The 18,099-nt window shown below is 37.0% G+C and overlaps 1 protein-coding gene across 1 annotated transcript in view; it reads right to left on the reverse strand.

Moving 5' to 3' along the window:
• LRP1B (LDL receptor related protein 1B) overlaps positions 1–18,099 on the reverse strand; it is a 1,748,032-nt gene that overhangs the window by 1,045,440 nt on the left and 684,493 nt on the right. Inside the window, exon 7 of the mRNA XM_049888441.1 lies at positions 4,898–5,060. Within this exon, the coding sequence (XP_049744398.1) occupies positions 4,898–5,060 (163 nt within the window). The remainder of the gene's footprint in view (positions 1–4,897; positions 5,061–18,099) is intronic.

The raw sequence follows: 18,099 nt of genomic DNA on the forward strand, positions 1-18,099 counted from the left end.
TTAACTTTGATGCCATCTTTAATTTCTCAACCATAATTAGTTTCATCAACAGTGAGAATCCAAGAGGGTGATGGGAAAGAATCTACTACTATTAAATAATGTCATCACTCGTGTGGGTTCAGCTTCTGAGATTTGAGCTTCACTCCCCTGTCTCTTGGCAGATGGTCTGCTTTTGTAGAAAACAAAGATGATACATTTCTCCCTCATTACTAACGTGGGGTCATGGGTTCACAAATATATCCTACTGATCAGTCTGACATTCACTCTCTGCAAGTCAAAGACCCCTTCCTATATAAATAGAAAGGGTATACATGTTACTTGAAGTATATTTAATTTCTTAATACTGCGCAAGGGAGATTCCCCTCTCCCTCAGTTTAGATATCTCACCTAACTCTTCAATTTGGGTTCTATACATGGCATGTCAAATCCCCAAAAATATGTTTCCCAAATTTTCAACTCCAACTTCAGTACCAAATCATCTTTTTTAATTTTACTCTGTCTTTCTAATAATTAACATGCATAAGATTAATTGCTTCCTTCCCTTGCAATATTGTTGCAACAATCTCACACTCATGGTGAAATGCGCTGTTGTTTCAAGTCTAATGTAATGATTTTAATTTAACTGGCAGCTGAGGAGCACACCTTAGATACAAAATTATAGATTAGCTCCACTCCTGCCCTCAGTTACAACCCTTATTAAAAAAAAAAAATTAGGCCCAGATAATACCTGATTAATACTGAAGCAATGTCATTTGCAAAAATACAGTTCATTGGACAAAAGTAATTATGAAGGAATTTTGTTCTTTACTCTTATCTATTGAAAGATCTTGAAAGCAATCCAGATACATCATGCACAACATTAATTGCTAAAGAAGTGTTTCTACTCTACCTTCTTCCTCATACCCATAATGCTCTGAACTTTTCACTTACAATACCCTACATACACTTCATCTTTATTCCCACACTGTACAGCATTTTTTTTCCTCATTTTTGATTCTAAGGTTTTTCTTATCTATGAAACCACATATTAACCATAAAAAGCCTGGCCCAAACTGTAAAAGCCTACCAGAAACTGTCTCATAGCAACGTAAATTTGTTTTATCCTGCTAGAAATATACAGTTCTCGAATCATTGCTTCCTAATTTAAATCTCAGAAAGCTTTATGGCTGCAAGTGGGTGCAAATTATTAGCTACCAGGGCAGGAGTAACCTGATATCAGTTGATCTCAGTAAAGGGGGAAAGGCAGGATTCAACTAATCATGTAGTTGATCTTCTTTATTTTTCCCTCCTCCTCTCTTTATAAGCCCCATTGCACCTACCATCTCTGAGCCATTTGCTTTTGCCAGAATCAAGATGGCCTCCCTATATGCATATAGGATAACTGCTCAGAATAAACCTTATGTCCAAATTCTGGTGAGTTTTGATTATTTTTAGTGCCTTCCTCTTTCTCAGTACTTTATTATATAATAAATTTAGTCTATAAGAAATAAACATTTGTAGGAAAGTTTGTAGTACAAAAAGAGTATGGCTGGGAGTGAAAAGATCACCTGTGATGGAGTGGGATATGGGCCTTATTGTCCTATTCATAACACTATTATAAATATTGGAAATACCAGTAATTATTTGTGAGGCAACATGAAGAACAAGACTTCACATATTCTACAACTCAGCCAGTGTCAAAATGCATTATATGTTTAACCTTATTTAATTCTTACAGTAGTCCTGCAAGGAAACAGTACCATTATTCGTATTTTTCTACTCCTAATTCCTTTGACAAAAATGACAAAATACAGTTCTTTCATATAACGACAAGGAGAAATAGGAAGTCTGAGTGCATAAAATATGAAGAGAAAACAAAAATACTAAGAGGTAGCCAAAGTCACAGAGTAATTGGTAGAACCAGGATTTGATCTCAGGAAGACTGACTCCAGAGTAAGCTCTTAACTATTAAAAGAGTAGTGCCCTCATAACATATATTATGTTCTTATAACAATTCCTTAATGTATTGTTCAGAAATGCTACTTTTGATATTTATTGAACTGGGTATTTCCACACTTTTCCAACTCTAATAACTCCCTGGGAGTAATTTTGGAAAAAAAATTCAAGAAGCAGTAGAAAGAAAGAAATGCCAACATTTGAAAAATATAAGAAAATCTCAAAAAGCATCTCCATAAAAATAGTCTGTATTACTAATCAATGTCAACAACTAGAAACCAAGAGAATGAACACACACGGTTAGTAAACAATCCCTCCATTTGCAGATTTGAAACTGGAACCTAATTCAAGTCGTTACTACAGTCCATAGAAAACTAGTAATAAAATTTCAACCCACTGAAAACTAAAATAATACTAAAAATGAAAACTGCAATGGTTCTTAGGATTCTTAAATGAAAAGTGAAATCAAATTTACGGCCAAGTAAAATGGGGCCCTGGTGGTGCAGTGGTTAAACGTTTGGCTGCTAATCAAAAGGTAAGGTAGGCGGTTCAAATTCATCAGCTGTTCCTTGGAAACTCTATGGCTCTACGATGTTCTACAGGGTCACTATGAGTCAGAATTGACAAGATGGCAACAGGTCTGGTTTGGTTTGAAAATATGTTTTTGTCAATGCAGGCTTTGGAGTCATGAGGCAAATCTTCCTTCGTTTTTGTATCTGTTAAGGGGATATTCTAAGAGTCAGATCAGACTTTTAAGATGTTCTTATATGTTCTGAACTAAAGTGATAACAGGCAGAACCAAAGATATTTCATCCTGTACAACTACGAAAAGGTAGGAGAAATTTTACTATGTGCAACATTTCCCCTTTATCAAGTTATACAAAGATGTTTTAACCTCAACTACCCAAGTCACTCTAGAGCAGACTAAAAAGCAGAAGTTAAAGAAAAAATCCATTGTTCCTTCCCTAGGTGGCATCATGTTAATCCCAGCCAAATATTTGACATTAAAAGGAAAAAAAAAAAAAAGTAGACTATATTTGAAGATGCTCTATGACAAGCACTCCTGTATTTATAAAAGAGCAAAGCTTTCCCACCTCTGATTTCTGCGATTTATGATTGTAAAACTGTGCTAGAGACAGTGCAAACTCAAACAAAAAATTCCCAAGAACCTATTGTGACAAATGAGACATGACAAAATTATATTTAAACAGTTACTAGGCCCAAAGGAATCCAGCAGAGAATAAGTGCAAACAATGGAGGGGCTTTTTTACTCCTAATTCCTTTGACAAAAATGACAAAATATGGTTCTTTCACAGAATGACAAGGAGAACTAGGAAACCCGAGAACGTAAAATAACGTTGCTGTTCGGAAAGAGAGATTGTGCTCACATATTACATTTAAGATTGGCATTTTTATTTGTAAAGAATATCTGGATCTTTGTTCTTAAGAATGGAGAAGAGGAAGGGTGCCAGGGAGAAGGAAGAAAAGCAAGGGCTTCAGCTCTTAACATGTTCGACAGACAAGACTGTCTAATGGCTAATCTAAAATTCAGCTGGGAAATCCAGGGAAGAACATGCAAGCAAATACATTTCTAAACAGGATGCCAGAAAGGATGCTGTTAGCACATTTGTAAATTTCCAATTCTTTCTACCCTTATCCAACAGCCCAAACAAATCAGTTTAAATACAACTCCTTTTACTAATGTCTTTTGAAGCATCGCTGCAGTCAGATTGAGTCAAGTAACCATCTGCTGCAAATACAAATAGAGCCGCATTCCAGAATTATATTACACAGGCTTCCTAGCAAAGTTCTTACGTGCAAGCTGTTCTTGTCAAAATCAGAACCATTGTGATGATGCATCTTAATATTCAATCAGACTTTAAGTAAAGAGTGACAAAAGTCCACATATGGATGACAGCTGTTTCTTCCGTAAATATTTTCCCATTTATTGAATGGAGGCTTATGGCAGTTTAGGATGTGTTCCATCAGACATTTCAGCCTGAACTGCCTGGGGACGACTAAAACAATAACAGGAATAAAATTACAATTTTGAAATCCTTGCAAAAATTTACTTCTGAAAAGATAACAGCTCCTCCAATTAAAGTGATGCAGTATATTATTAATACAAAAGCATCCTTGCCCCAAAATGACTGGTGAAAAATGAAATTTATAGGCCTCTACACTTTTTTCCCTCCCACTTCTAATAACACTACATTGTTTATAAACTAAAAACGTAATTCCTGTACTGATTATCCAATCCTGTGAACAAAGTTGTATGTATTTTCTGGCTATATTTTGACAAATGTGAAATATTAACAAATATTAATGAGCTTATTAGCTTTAAAAAGGTCAGATAAGATAAGAGCTCTTTTTAACCAGTCAAGAGGCTAGCAAAAACAGTTAAAAATGCATGAAGATGCATTCTAACGAGGAATTCAGTATTTCCATAATAATGTAGTGTTTAGATACCAGTAGTTAGAGAGGTAAAAGTTTGAAGTTTCAACTAAGAGACCCTTAATGATTTACTAAGTACCGTTGTGCCCCTTTTATAAATCCTAAATGTTATGCAGGACAAATCTCTAGGTCCAATTAAGTAACATTTTTGAAGGCTGCTAACGACAACTCCTACTGATAAATATCTAAAGTTTCCTCTCTTCAGCCTAAAACTATTCTGATGCTTTTCCCTGGTGACCACAAGTAATTTGTGAGAATTTGGGGACGTATGCATTAAGTTAGGCTTGCAATATTGATGTGCTCAAGAATTAGTATTACCCAGCTTTTGCATGGTGAGCTATAGCTGTTTTTTTTTTTTTTTTATCCTGCAATACAGTTGTTATAATCAACAATTTTTTTTTTAAGTTGAGTCTTTAGTCATTTTCCACAACACTTTCCAGACTCTGATTTCTTTTTTTTTTAATGGAAATCGTTTTGCATCAAACGTTATAAAAAAAGAGTTTCTTACCCTGCTATTGGATCCACTGCTATTGCTTTAGGATTATGGAGCTCCAGGTCAATCAGGGTGACACAGACAGACCCGTTGTAATTACAAACAAAGATCCGGTCACTGATATGGTCCACAAAGTAGAAATTTCTAGTTAGCCAGTCAATCGCCATTTGTTGCACATCTGGAAAAAAAAAAAAAGCACAAAATCATTTCATTACAATTGCAAATCTAGTAACAGAAGTCAAACAGTTGATAAATCTACCCAAATCAGCAGGGAAGACATGGCAAATGTATAGGTGTTTTTATGATAAAAAATTGAACAGAAAATATCTTGTTTTGCTAAAATAAGTAGTTTATGTTGTAAAAAATAAGGGGTACCTCTTGCTTTTGGTACCTTTCTTATTAGTATGCGAGCACTAAGGATGACCTAGACAAAGAGTTTCTAAATCCTGAACTATAGGTATTTTTTTTTATAGGTATTTATAAGAAAACCTTTTTTCTCCTGCTTTTTATTTATCCAAAATGGTTCATTCAACCTACTATGCATAACAGGTTCAATGGCACAGCTAAATTCTAAATATTAAGAGAAGTAAATGCCTATTGTGAATTTAGGTCAAACCCTTATTCTTAGATCATATTCTATTAAAAAAAAAAAGAGAGAGAGCGTAGAGCTGAGGGAGAGAAAGAAGACCCGAGAAGGTAGAAAAGGAGATCTTTACCATCCCTATGTTTAAAAAAAAATATCCAAAAGTTGAAATTAAAGCAAAAGGAAGGGTCTCGGACATGGTAAAACAGGCCTGCTCAAGGATGAATTAATTCACCAAAGAGTGCTATTCAATAGAATTTTGTGCAATGATGGAATATTCTATATTTGCATCATCCAGTAAGGTAAGCTGCTAGGTAAATATGTCTACTAAGCACTTTAAATATGGCTAGTGTGAATGGGAAACTAATTTTTTATTTTATTTTAATTAATTTAAATTCAAATAACCCAGGTGGCTAGCGGCTGCTCTTTGAACAGCACATCCTTAGAAAAATGTATTTGTGTTTCACTTGACTATTTTCTATTTGATCAGAACTATTTTTTTTATACACTGTGAAACCACACGTTAATTGTTAGATATTTATCTGGTAGTAACAGTAATCCCAAAGTTTATTGTTTCATTGCCCTATGGGACACTAACGAGTTTTAGCTAACCTACAAATCTTACTCAAATATTCTTTTCCTTTAAAATGCCTATAAAAACCAATTCCACTAATGCTCTTAGATCAGTTTGACAATTTTACTGGTTCCCTCAATAATGCTTTAAGTAATTTTTTGACCCATGTTCTTTCTAGCTTGTCATGACAGTCACGTTTTTAACTTTTGAAACGTATGCTTTGATATCTTTTTGCTTTAACTTGACTAAGCAAAGGCTCTTTCTACAATAGGAGCCTGTTCTTCCTGCTTTATGCCTCAAAATATTTCCTTAGTAACACGCTGCTTTAGTGAACGATATTCTCTCAACAGAAAGACTAGCAGGGATGCATGTGTCAGCATTATCATTCATAATGGCAAGTGTCAAAGCCAGGTAGAGAAAGCAAGTTTGTGGGAGTTCCAGTTATGTGTGAGGACAAGTACAAATGGAAATTAAATGGATACACTCCCCTGGCAAAAAGGTGGGGGTGGGAGGGAAAGCTCCCCTCCTCCATTGCCTTTTTTAGAATTCACCTTAGATAACTTGTAAATTCTTTGTCTTTCTAAAAAAAAGTATGTAAATATAACTTCAGGTAATTCTGTTTTACCTGCCTGTTTTTCCTGGAAGGAGATGAGAATGAACTTGGGTGGCCGAGGCCTATCTCCAGGCCAGAAGGATTAGAAAATTAGCAATTATCTGTAAAATATGAATATACCGAGTGCATCCCCTCACCTATATAATCGTTAAGATTTCTTTCAGTCTTAGCATCTCTTTAGCAAGTTGCCTATGATGCATCGCATGCGGTTTAATGCTTATTCAATAATAGGACTTTTCTTTCTCTTCTGTTTTTTTTAATTGTGCTTTAGATGAAAGTTTACAGCTCAAGTCAATTTCTCATACAAAAATTTATACACATAATGTTATGTGACGTTAGTTTCAATCCCTATAACCTGACAGTACACTCCCTCTTTCCACCCTGTGTTTCTTCTGTCCATTCAACCAGTTCCTGTCCTTTCCTGCCTTTTCATCCTGCCTCCAGACAGGAGCTGCTTTTTTGGTCTCATGTATCCAATTGAACTAAGAAGCACACTCTTCACGAGTATCATTTTGTTGTATAGTCCAGTCTAATCTTTGTCTGAATAGTGGGCTTTGGGAATGGTTTTAGTTCTGGGTTAACAGAGTGTCCAGGGCCCATGGCTTCGGGGGTTCTCTTCTATTTTTATGGAGAGGTTTTCTTGTTGGGAGTAGATTTTGTTTTTAGTAGCTTTTCCCCAACAATTGACAATAAAGATGGGATGGTTTTGCAGCTCCTGAATTGAGTGGATCAGTTGAGGGCCTATGGCCACAAACAGGTAAAATATCACAAATTATAAAAAATCTGTCTCTAGCTCTCAGGTCCTTTGGAACACTAGCCAGACAAGCCAGCCTGTCTAAATTCAAGATTTTACTATTGAATAAGCATGAGTAATACAGAAACCTGTCAGGATAACCATATGGTTGGAAAAAAACAGGAAGCCAGGATTGTTGCCAGGAATGTTGTCTACAGGTCTTTATCTTAAAGGGCTAATATCTGTCATATTTGGAATGGGTATATACGAGTACAGTCTTACAGCAAGTGTATTGAGGATGATTCTTTTGATTTGGATAAATCAGTGTATTTACAGGGATTTTTAAGCAGACCTCATCCCAAACGAATGAATTACTGTTTTTTTTTACTGGGTCAACAGTATTCTAAGAGAAAAGAAAAATAAGTGATTGGTTTGGCCAGAAGGAAAGATTGAGGGGGGAAAAAATGAAACAGGAAACATGAGAATTAAAGGCACTCAGAGGCATAGCTAAGGTTCGGCAGGCAGGGTGCATGCCCTGGGCACCACTTGAGAGGGGATGCTAATGAGCAGTTTCTATTGTCCACGAAGTTTCCATCACCAGCTGTGAGAGATCATTCAGCAATTTAAAACTAATTGCCAGCCGTAGGGGCTATTTTCCATAAATAGCCCCCTGAAGGTACTTTCTTTTTCTTAGGATCTTCTTTTTTCTCTTGCTCTTTATGTTCCCTCTGTGTCTTTTTGTCACTTATTGCCTCAAATTGACTCTGGGAAGACGGAGGTGATGGTCTTTTAAATGGGTGGCTCTCTTCATTTGTAGATATCCCTACAAAGAAGGATGAGGGCACAATTTCTTTAGCCTGTAATGAATTGGTTGTTTGAGACCACAGATCTGTGTTGCCATGGACCAGCCCTGAGTCTGCTTCATGTTTTAGCCCAGACTCCACCTTCAAGAGTCCCGAAGCATTCACATACCACATATCTAAGAAAGTGGAAACGATAGAGACCTGATTAGGGAATAATTGAGAACTTGGGTAAAAGCCTGTTGCTGTATGAAGTCAACTAGCTACACTAGTTACTTGGAAAAAGGAAATAATCAAGGTACTAAGGTGATGAATGTCAGCATGAGAGGGAAAACCAATATCCCTTATAATTTACATTTTTATTGTTTTAATGCAAAGAAAATCAGCCCTTCCTGTTTGGATCACCAGCAAAGTTGATGTCATTGAGAAGCTACACAGCTTTCCCCGTAACCCCATGCCTTTCCTACCCAGCTGATATCACTCCTTTAAAGGCTTCTTTCCCTGTACCTCAGAAGTTTGCAGAGGTACTCTATAGTGTGTTCTCAGCTTACGGCCCCATGAGTAGGGATGTGGACTGGGTGGTGCGTGGCATTCTGCAATGAGATGATTTTGCTCCTTTGGAGTAAGCATATCAGGGTCCAGAAGAGCACCACATCAAGGATTATGGTGGCCGAGGGAAACCGACTTGCCACCACCTCCACAATAGCTATGGAAGAGATAAGGACTTTGGATAGCCATGGAGAAGGGTTGCTAACGGCTGCACTTGAAGCCATTCTGCAAACGTGAGCTGGGAGAAGTTGCAATGGAGTACCAGAAGATGGGTGAGTACCCCATTGATTTCTGTCAGTGATGTGTTGAGTCTTACTCAAAATTTATTAGGCACGGATGTAAGGGCAGATCAAAATTGCCGTCTGGCCTTAATGGCCTTGCCTCAGCTCTCTTGCTGACAATTCAAAGCTAAAGAAAAGGGGCAAGAACAGACTATTACTCAGATCTTAGCTGCAGCTACTCAGTTTTTTGACAGTCTAGAAAAATACAAATAAATAGAAAAAAAAAGAACTGTCATGATACTGCTCTGACTAATATTACAACAGAGAGTCCCACACAGAGCAGGAGAAAAATGCAGAACAAAAAAATCAAATTCACACAAAAGATCAGACTTATTGGTCTGACAGAGACCAGAGGATCACCTGAGACTATGGCCCTAAGACTGAACTGGAACTAAAGCCATTCCTGAGACCACCTTTCAGCCAAACAATAGGCAGGCCCATAAAATAAAAAACAACACCCAAGAAGAATGTGTTCCTTGGAACAATCGATAATACAAGATCGAAACGACAACATTTACCCAAAAGTAAAAATGAGAAGGCAGGAAGTGGTAGAAAATCCAGACAAAAGGAAACAGGAAACCCAGGGCAGAAATGGGCCTAGTGCTGATACATTATGGGGAATGCAACCAATGTAATGGAACACTTTATGTGTTATCTAATGGGAAATTAATTCACTCTTTAAACTTTCAGCTAAAGCACAATTAAAAAAACAAAAACAAAAAAAAATCTGCTCTATTAAGAGCTCAGCTAAAACTATTTGCTAAAGGGAATACTCTCTACTCTGGGCAACCCATGACCGGCACAAAGGAAGGAGAGATAGTGTACGTTACTGAAGGAAGCTAGTACGCTTGAAGATGGAGGGTTAAAAAGACAGTGGAAACTGTATGTCATTATTGAAAGAAGTTAAGTCATGGGGAGAGGGATTGTAGAAAGTGACTGAAAGATGCATGAACTGCAGGAAGGAGGGAATAAGGAAGTCCAGAAAGCTAGAGTATAATTGACAAGTGGCTCAAAATTTGCAAATTTAGGGAATCTCAGAGGTGGGAACTGGGGATACTGGTGATACTTATTCTGAAATTTCCTGAGGAATTTCTAACTTTGCATCTGGTCAACACAGGTTGTCAGTGTTTTGGTTAGCTTTCTTCCTTTTCCTCTGTGGTTTCCATATAGATAGGTCCTCTGAGAGACATGCTTTCTTACTTTTCCTGATTCTCCTATAACCCACTGAGCAGAGACCTGCCGTGCTACGTAAAGGCTACCGTATTCTGTTCTCCAAAGCGTTATCTGTGAAGCTGCAGGGAAAAGGCACTGATCTGGCTACTATGGGCTTTTTGAAGTCAATGGGGTATGGCAGAGAGTGGCAGTCTCACAACATGCTGGTTAAACACACTGAACTGGAAGGATTGTTTTTAAGCCCTAGGGAAAAATGGTATTTAATTTGAGATACAGAACCAATTAAAAAAAAAAAAATAGATTACTAAAAGAATAAGTCATGGCCACGTGTAATGCAATATCCTGTGCCAAGAGCTCATTTAGAAGGAATAAAACTGGTTATAAAAGAATTAGACAATTTAAGTATGATTTAAAAATAAGATAAAGAGTCACTCACCCTGTAATATACCCATACTTCCAGTAAAAAAAAAAAAAAGATAAATTTAATAAAAATGATAGACCACTGTATTTGTACAAGATCTTAAAGAAGTGAATAAATTTGTTGTTCCATTCATTCCTATAGTTTCTCATCCTTCAGCTATTGTGACTTCTGTAGTGCCATCTGTAGTTTTTCTCTGATCTGTTTTGAATTTTTGTTTCTTTCTGTCCTAGTGGGTGAGGCTAAATTCTTGTTTGCATTTGTTTACTAAGGAATTTAGTATTTATGCTAAAAGATTCCTCAGGGGTTTGAGATTCTTCTATTTTCTCTGGTCATTTACAGGAAACTTAGAGAAATTTGTCCCACCAGAAGAAACTATTATTATTCATTATCTAAATGATTTGCTGGTAGCCTCAAAAAAAAAAAAAAAAAAAACTAAACAGCAATGTACAATTAAACCCCTATGAAGCATAAGGCCTCACTAGCTAAATTGCAATATTGCCAAACTGAGGTTAAATATTTAGAACATCTGCTGTCAACTGAAGTCTGCAAGATATTACTATATAAGGGTCAGACCATTTTGCAGATGAAAGGGTCTATTCTTGTTCATAATGCAGATTTGATAAAATTTCCTTATTTTTCATGTACTCCAAATAAAAATGTCTCATTTAAGCTCCCAAGAGCCCTGGTGGTGTAGTGGTTAAGAGCTACAGCTGCTAATCAAAAGGTCGGCCATTCAAATCCACCAGCCACTGCTTGGAAACTCTACGTGGCAATTCTACTCTGTCCTATAAAGTCTGTAGGGTCACTATGTGTAGGAATTGACTCTGTGGAAATGGGTTTGGTATGTTGTGGTGCTATCATAAAATTTTGTAAGCTTATGTTTTGTCTGGAATAAGGTCTACACAAGCAGATGAATTAATAGCAATTACTAGAGCTGTAATTCTTGGTTCTGGACTTAAAGTGAATATATATTAATATTAAAAATGTGATTGGTATCTGTCATGCAACAGGATGAATATGAAAATAATATAAAAATGGGGGATTCTTCACTTCACTGTGAACTAGATTATCTCAAGTAAAATTGAAAGCTGATTTGCTAGAGGCTTTACAACTGTCTGCTCAGACACCAGTAATTCATTGTAGCACTCACACAGGACAAAATTTCTAAATGATACAATTTCTAAAGGCAAAGGTTTTGCTAACAGAACTGCAAAGGCAGCTATTAAGCCACGGCAGACCAAAGCTTAGAAGCTCTGCTTTTAATGCAACAGGGAATTTGTTCATTTCCAAAACTACAGTTCACTAAAGGAAGTGGCCATTTGGATTTAAAAAGGTAATAAATGAAATTCTACTGGACTATGGAGAATTACCTAATAAAATATTTACTGTATCACATACCTTATTTTCTTGGTTAAGTGTTGTGTCATCAACAAAATCATGAGTAAAATGAATTTTAAAGGCACTAGACTCATGCTATGCCTACCAGAAAGATGAAACTATTCAAACTTATTAAAAAGATGTAGTATTTGCCAACAGAATTCTTTACAGGGATCTTCCAAGGTAAGCTCAGGAAACTGTCTCTGGCCAGCTCTACAAGGAACCTTGTGTCAGCTTCATAGGATTAATGACTGTGGGAGGTAAGAAATTTTAATCTACTTGTCATGTGCATGATGTCTGAGTGACATAAAGTCTTGCTCAGACAATAGTATAAAGGCTCTTTCAAAAATATGTAACTCCCCCGTTGGGATACCCAGAACATTAAATCAGATATAGGAAGTCATTTTGTTTCATCTGTTTTCCAGGAATTATGCAAATATCTACTGGTTCCGATAAACTATCATACACCCTACCATCCTCAGTTCTCTGGGCAAGTCTAACAGATGAATTGAACTTTTAAAAAAGATTAATAGCAAAAATTCAGCAATCTACCTTGTTGAAATGGCCCAGAGCTTTACCTAGCCTTGTTAAAAATTAGCGTGACACCTGTAAGCAAGTATGGAATCTCTCTCTTTAAGTTTATGATTGTCCAATCCATGAATTTGGGTCTGAAGCCATGTCCTGTGACCAATTTAACTGTGTCTTCTCATAATCATGTTCAATACATAAAAAGGCTTCTTTCTTTTCCCTAAAAACTCTGAGACTTAAATTCATAAGAACCTGGGAGGAACTGCCAGGGGAAATTTGCTGCCCCTCTACACTAGGAGGTTTCGCTACATAAAGGTGTTCTGGAAAAAAGGAAAAAAACCTGTCACCATGTTGGAAAGGATCTCTTCAAATACTGCTTATCAACCATTTGGCTATTAAAGCAAAACAAAAATTCAGCTGGATTCATGCTTTCCATGTAAAGCTAGCACCTATGAAGGACTGAACTGTGGTTCCCAGGAAGGATGCCAGTTTTCAAGAATAATGGATATTGGTACTGAACTAAACTGAAAGGAGTTAGTCTAGAAAACTTACTAATATTCCCGTAGACAGCCTTACTGTCCTATTCCTCATAGTAATTACTTCAATTATGTTAAGAATCACATTTTATTTTTTTTAAAAAGCAGATTGTTATAGTTTGGAATTATGCTGTTAGGAATAGTTTAAAAATTATAGGACTTTTCTTATATAAAAAACCAAACCCTTTGCTGTCAAGTTGATTCTGACTCAAAGTGACCCTACAGGACAGAGTAGAAATGCCCCATAGGGTTTCCAAGGCTGTAAAATTTATGGAAGCAGACTGTCACATCTTTCTCCCATGGAGCAGTTTGTGGGTTAGAACCACTGACTTTTTGATTAGCAGCTGAGCACTTACCCACTGCACCACCAGGGCTCCACCAGGACTTTCTTTTAAATAGAAAAAAATATATATAAATTATTCATATTTAAATAAACAATTGGGTTTTGAAACTATGACTATACTGAAAGGGATAGAATAGAGAAACATCTGATTTATAGAACAACAGAAATCTGTTACTCAGATAGGGAGTGCAAATGGTAGGTCTATTATCACTTGATTAACTTTGGGAGGTAAGCTGTCTGGAATCCAATATAGGTAGATAAATAAAGGTGGATAGCTAGTATTCATGGAAATTTAGTTGGTTGTTAAAATAACATAACTATTGACTGTGAAAAATTCCCCTTGGGATGGGTTTTCCTCAAGACAATTAGAATGTAAATGGAAAAGTTTCAATCTAGAGGCACTTGTGTCAGATTAAGAATGATGGGACCAACAGGAAACAAAAACTAAGGATGCAAACTATTTGAGAAGGATATGTCAAGATGTAACAACTTGCTTCCCCCCCCAAAAAAAATTATGTTCATGACTACAGTCATGTACAACTGACTACAATCATGTGTAACCAAGTCAGCTGGTGCCACTCACCTATGTAGTAACTCACTCCTTCCTAGCCAAGTGACCTGCCTTTACATTTTAAAGGACTTAAAGCTGAAGATGATTTTATCTACAGTCATTAATCTCCTAACTTTCCTTTTCTCTTTATGTATACAGACCTCTCTCTCTGCTTTAATGATGGAGTGCTGAGCATTGCCTTGCTTGAGCTGTGTTATCCCTCAATAAAACTCCTTTTCTTTCACTCCTAACACAGTACAAGATTTCCTTCTTTGACGTTTCTGGTGTCAGGAGCAGGACTACAAAAATGCATTATCTTTCACGTTCCCTGAGGCATCAGCATACAGGTACAATAGCTGCTGAGCTGCTTAGGCTCACCATTTCTGCAAATTCTCAGAAATTATTTGAGGCAAAAAAAGCAAACAAGCTTGAATCTGAGATTCACTCCCTTGCATTGATAATGCTTTGAGTTTTATTGTAGATTTGTTTTTATTCTTGCAAGTAAAATTTGTTTTGCTTTACCTGTCATAAAATGGAGAATACTATGTCTAAAGAAGATTTGAAGCCACCTTCTGGGACTCCTGCTAACTACATGAACAAGCATTACAGTCCCTTATTGTGCATGTTCTTGCCTGTCTGGCATAAACTCACTTGACAGAGTTTGGAAATCAGTGGCCACATGGGGGTTCTTTTGATCTTTCTAAGTTAATTTTCTGCACAGTAAATTAGAGAACAGAGGTTCCCAGATTAAACAGCCCCAGTGGGATGCCTATTTTGATTGGTATATTGAGTTCTCTAAAAGACATCAAGACAGTAAAATTGCTTTCCTGCAGGACACTGTCCCTAAATTAACTAAACGGAACAAAGTATTATAATGTTAAATTTCAGCTCCCAGCCCTTTTGTTCCCCTTCTGAATACTACATCTTTATACTCTTCTTTGCCTTCCTACTCCTCTGATAACACTTTATCCGAACATCCCTTTTTTTCTAAAAGACCAGCAAATAAACCCTTACCTGAAATGCTCTTTAAAATTTGCCCCAGCAGTAATGAAGATTCCCCTCACATCCCATTTGCCCTGTGGATAAGCTCAGAATTACATAACATTGTGAACGATTTTCTTAAACTCTATAAGGACATCTATAAATTTTCTGAAGAATTTAAAATTCTTGTTGAAGCCTACCAGCCTGGGCTACCTGACGTATATCAGTTTGTTCACATGCGTACTGGCCCAGAGGAAGCCCAATTATGGCTAGAACAGGCAGAATGGAAAGACCTCCCCCACACCAGTGATAGTTTAGGCTTAAATATTAATAAAATGTTGGAAGACTCTCGGGTCATGAGTAAAAAGTTTCTAGAGCATATCCCAAAGGCCTTTCCTCCACTAATTAATTGGATTAAAATTCACTCTTAAAAACAAAACAAAGATTAAAGTGTTTATGATTATCAAACTTGGCTGCTTCAAAAGTTTTCTGAACACTGTGGACTGACCATGGCCACATCTAGTGCTTCTGGAGCTTTCAGTGCTGTTATCATATCTGGCCTTGAGCCTGAGATCTCAACCTTAGTAAAGCAATATCATTTAAACTGGGAGATAGTGTCTATTGTAAAATTATACAACATAGCTTAATAATTTTCCCAAACTCTTGAAACTAAAGGGTTTCTAAGACTAATAAATTAATGACCCTTCAGTTACAACAATTACAATCTCCCCATCAAAATAAAAATACACAATGGCAGGTATTTGTTACTATTGTAAAAAACCTAGCTGTTGGAAAAACAAATGCTATAAGTTAAATAACAGACAAAAGCTGACACAGACCTCCCCCCCCCCTTAAAAAAACCTTACAATCTGATTCAGAAAGAAGGAGCTTCTGGGGCAAAACAAGATCTTTCCTGACGTGGCTTTTAATACACAAGGAGAATCTACTTTATTTTTTAAAGGAGAACCTTGCCAGTTTTTAACTGACACTGGAGCCATCCTGTCTGTTATTAACCTCACCTGCTTACCAAAGCCTCTGCCCCAGAGTACTAAAACCTCAAAAATAGTGGGGATTACAAATCAGGAATAAACCTTGATTCATTCCCAACCTGTTCTGATATCTCTTGGTCCTATTAAAGATTTACAACGTTTTTTTTTTCCTCAGTTCTGATACCCCAATCAATCTATCGGGAAGAGATATTTTATCCAAACAGAATTGCCATTTACAATTTAATGAAAAGGTGGAAACATTATTGAGTCTGCCTGATATACCTAAGTCAAAAGAGACAGGCTCTGAATTAGACAATATTCAGGAAGAAGACATTTTCTATATGCAAAATCTTGTCATGCTTCTCCAAAATTCAACTCAGCCTATCCTCTTCTTTCTGACATCTTTTCCTTAGTTCCTGAAATCTTATGGGCCACCACATTCACAGATGTAGGTTGAGTTTTGTCAGCCGAGCCAATTAAAATTCCAGTAGATTTATCTAAACCTCTGCTAAAAATTCCCCAGTATCTACTCAAACGAGAATCAAAAGAAAGACTAGCTTTCAGCATACAAGAATTCCTTTCAAAAGGTTTAATTGTTCCTTGTACCAGCCCTTGTAATACTCCTGTTCTTCCAGTTCAAAAAAATAGGGGCTGGAAGTTTGTCCAAAATTTGCATGCAATCAACTTTACTGTTATTCCTAGATTCCCAGCAGTCCCTAATCCTCATTTATTACTTTCCAATGTCCCTTCAGGTGCAACTCATTTTATGGTTCTGGATCTTTAGAGTACCTTTTCAGTATTCCTGTGCATTGTGAAGTCAGTATTTGTTTGCTTTTACTGGTAAGCTCAACAATATACTTGGCCTGTAATTCCCACCTCGAGGATTTACTGAATCCCCTACCTATTTTTTCTCAGATTCTGCATGCAGATTTGCAGCCTTTAGAGTTTACAAACAAATCCACATTGTTACAATATTTTGATGATTTGTTAGGTTGCTTAACCTCCCTGCAAGCCTGCCTTGATGAAAGTGCAGTTTTATTAAAACATCTGGCTGCTGGTAAACAAGCTTTCCAAAGAAGAACTACAGTTGGCACAGCCTTTAGTTAAATATTTAGGTCACCTAATTTCTGCAGAAGGCATCGCTATTGATATTAAATGGAAAGAAGCTATTCTTGTCTTCTTATACCCAAAACAATGAAATTGCTATGGGGTTTCTAGAACTGTGCAGCTATTGTCAAACCTGGATTTCTAATTATTCTTTGTTAGCTCAACCTTTATACAAATATTTAAAAGTATCTGAGCCAGATTCATTCCATATTGTACTAGAAGATCAAGAGGCCATAGTTCAAATAAGAGAGGCTTTAACAAACCACACTTACTCTAGGTTTTCCTAATTACCATCTAGATCTTTCCTTATTTGCACATGAAGCATCTGGAAATGCTTTAGACATACTAACTCAAAAGCATGGAGGACAACAAAGACTTATATGTTATCATAGCCTATATATTGACCCTGTAGCCAGGGGGTACCCCCCTGCCTTAGGGCTGTGGCTGCTACTGCCAAACTAGAGGAAATCACAGCAGATATGGTGCAGGGAAACATTTTAAATGTCTATGTGCCCCATGAGGAGCCTTGGTGGTGCAGTGGTTAAGTGCTCATCTGCTAACTGAGAGGTCAGTGGTTCGAACCCACCAGCTGCTCTGTGGCAGAAATATGTGGCAATCTGCTTCCCTAACAGTCTTAGAAACCACATGGGGCAGTTCTACTCTGTTCTGTAGGGTAGCTATGAGCCAGAAGTGACTTGAGGGCAATGGATTTAGTCTTGGTTTTGGATGTGCTCCACGCTGTGTCTGCCATACTACTTAATTCTACCTTGACACAGCATCCTTCTGCCAGCAGGTGGTACCTCCTATGAAGTTTTCCTCCTTGCTGTGTTTAACATTAGACTACATTCTGTGGCCTGTTTAAATCTAGCTACTCTTCTCCCCATGACTATCGAGAACAACTATCCTACATATGATTGTCTAGGCTTGAGTGAGCAACTTTTAACCAGTCAGAAGGACTTAAAGGAAACCCCTTTAACTAAACTGATTTAATTTTGTTAGTGGATAGTTCCTATTTGAAACCTAACCCTACTAACCCTCACTATCAAACTGGATATGCTGTTATGAGTTCTACTGAAGTC

Source organism: Elephas maximus, chromosome 6 (assembly GCF_024166365.1).
Source record: "Elephas maximus indicus isolate mEleMax1 chromosome 6, mEleMax1 primary haplotype, whole genome shotgun sequence".
Lineage (NCBI taxonomy): Eukaryota > Metazoa > Chordata > Mammalia > Proboscidea > Elephantidae > Elephas > Elephas maximus.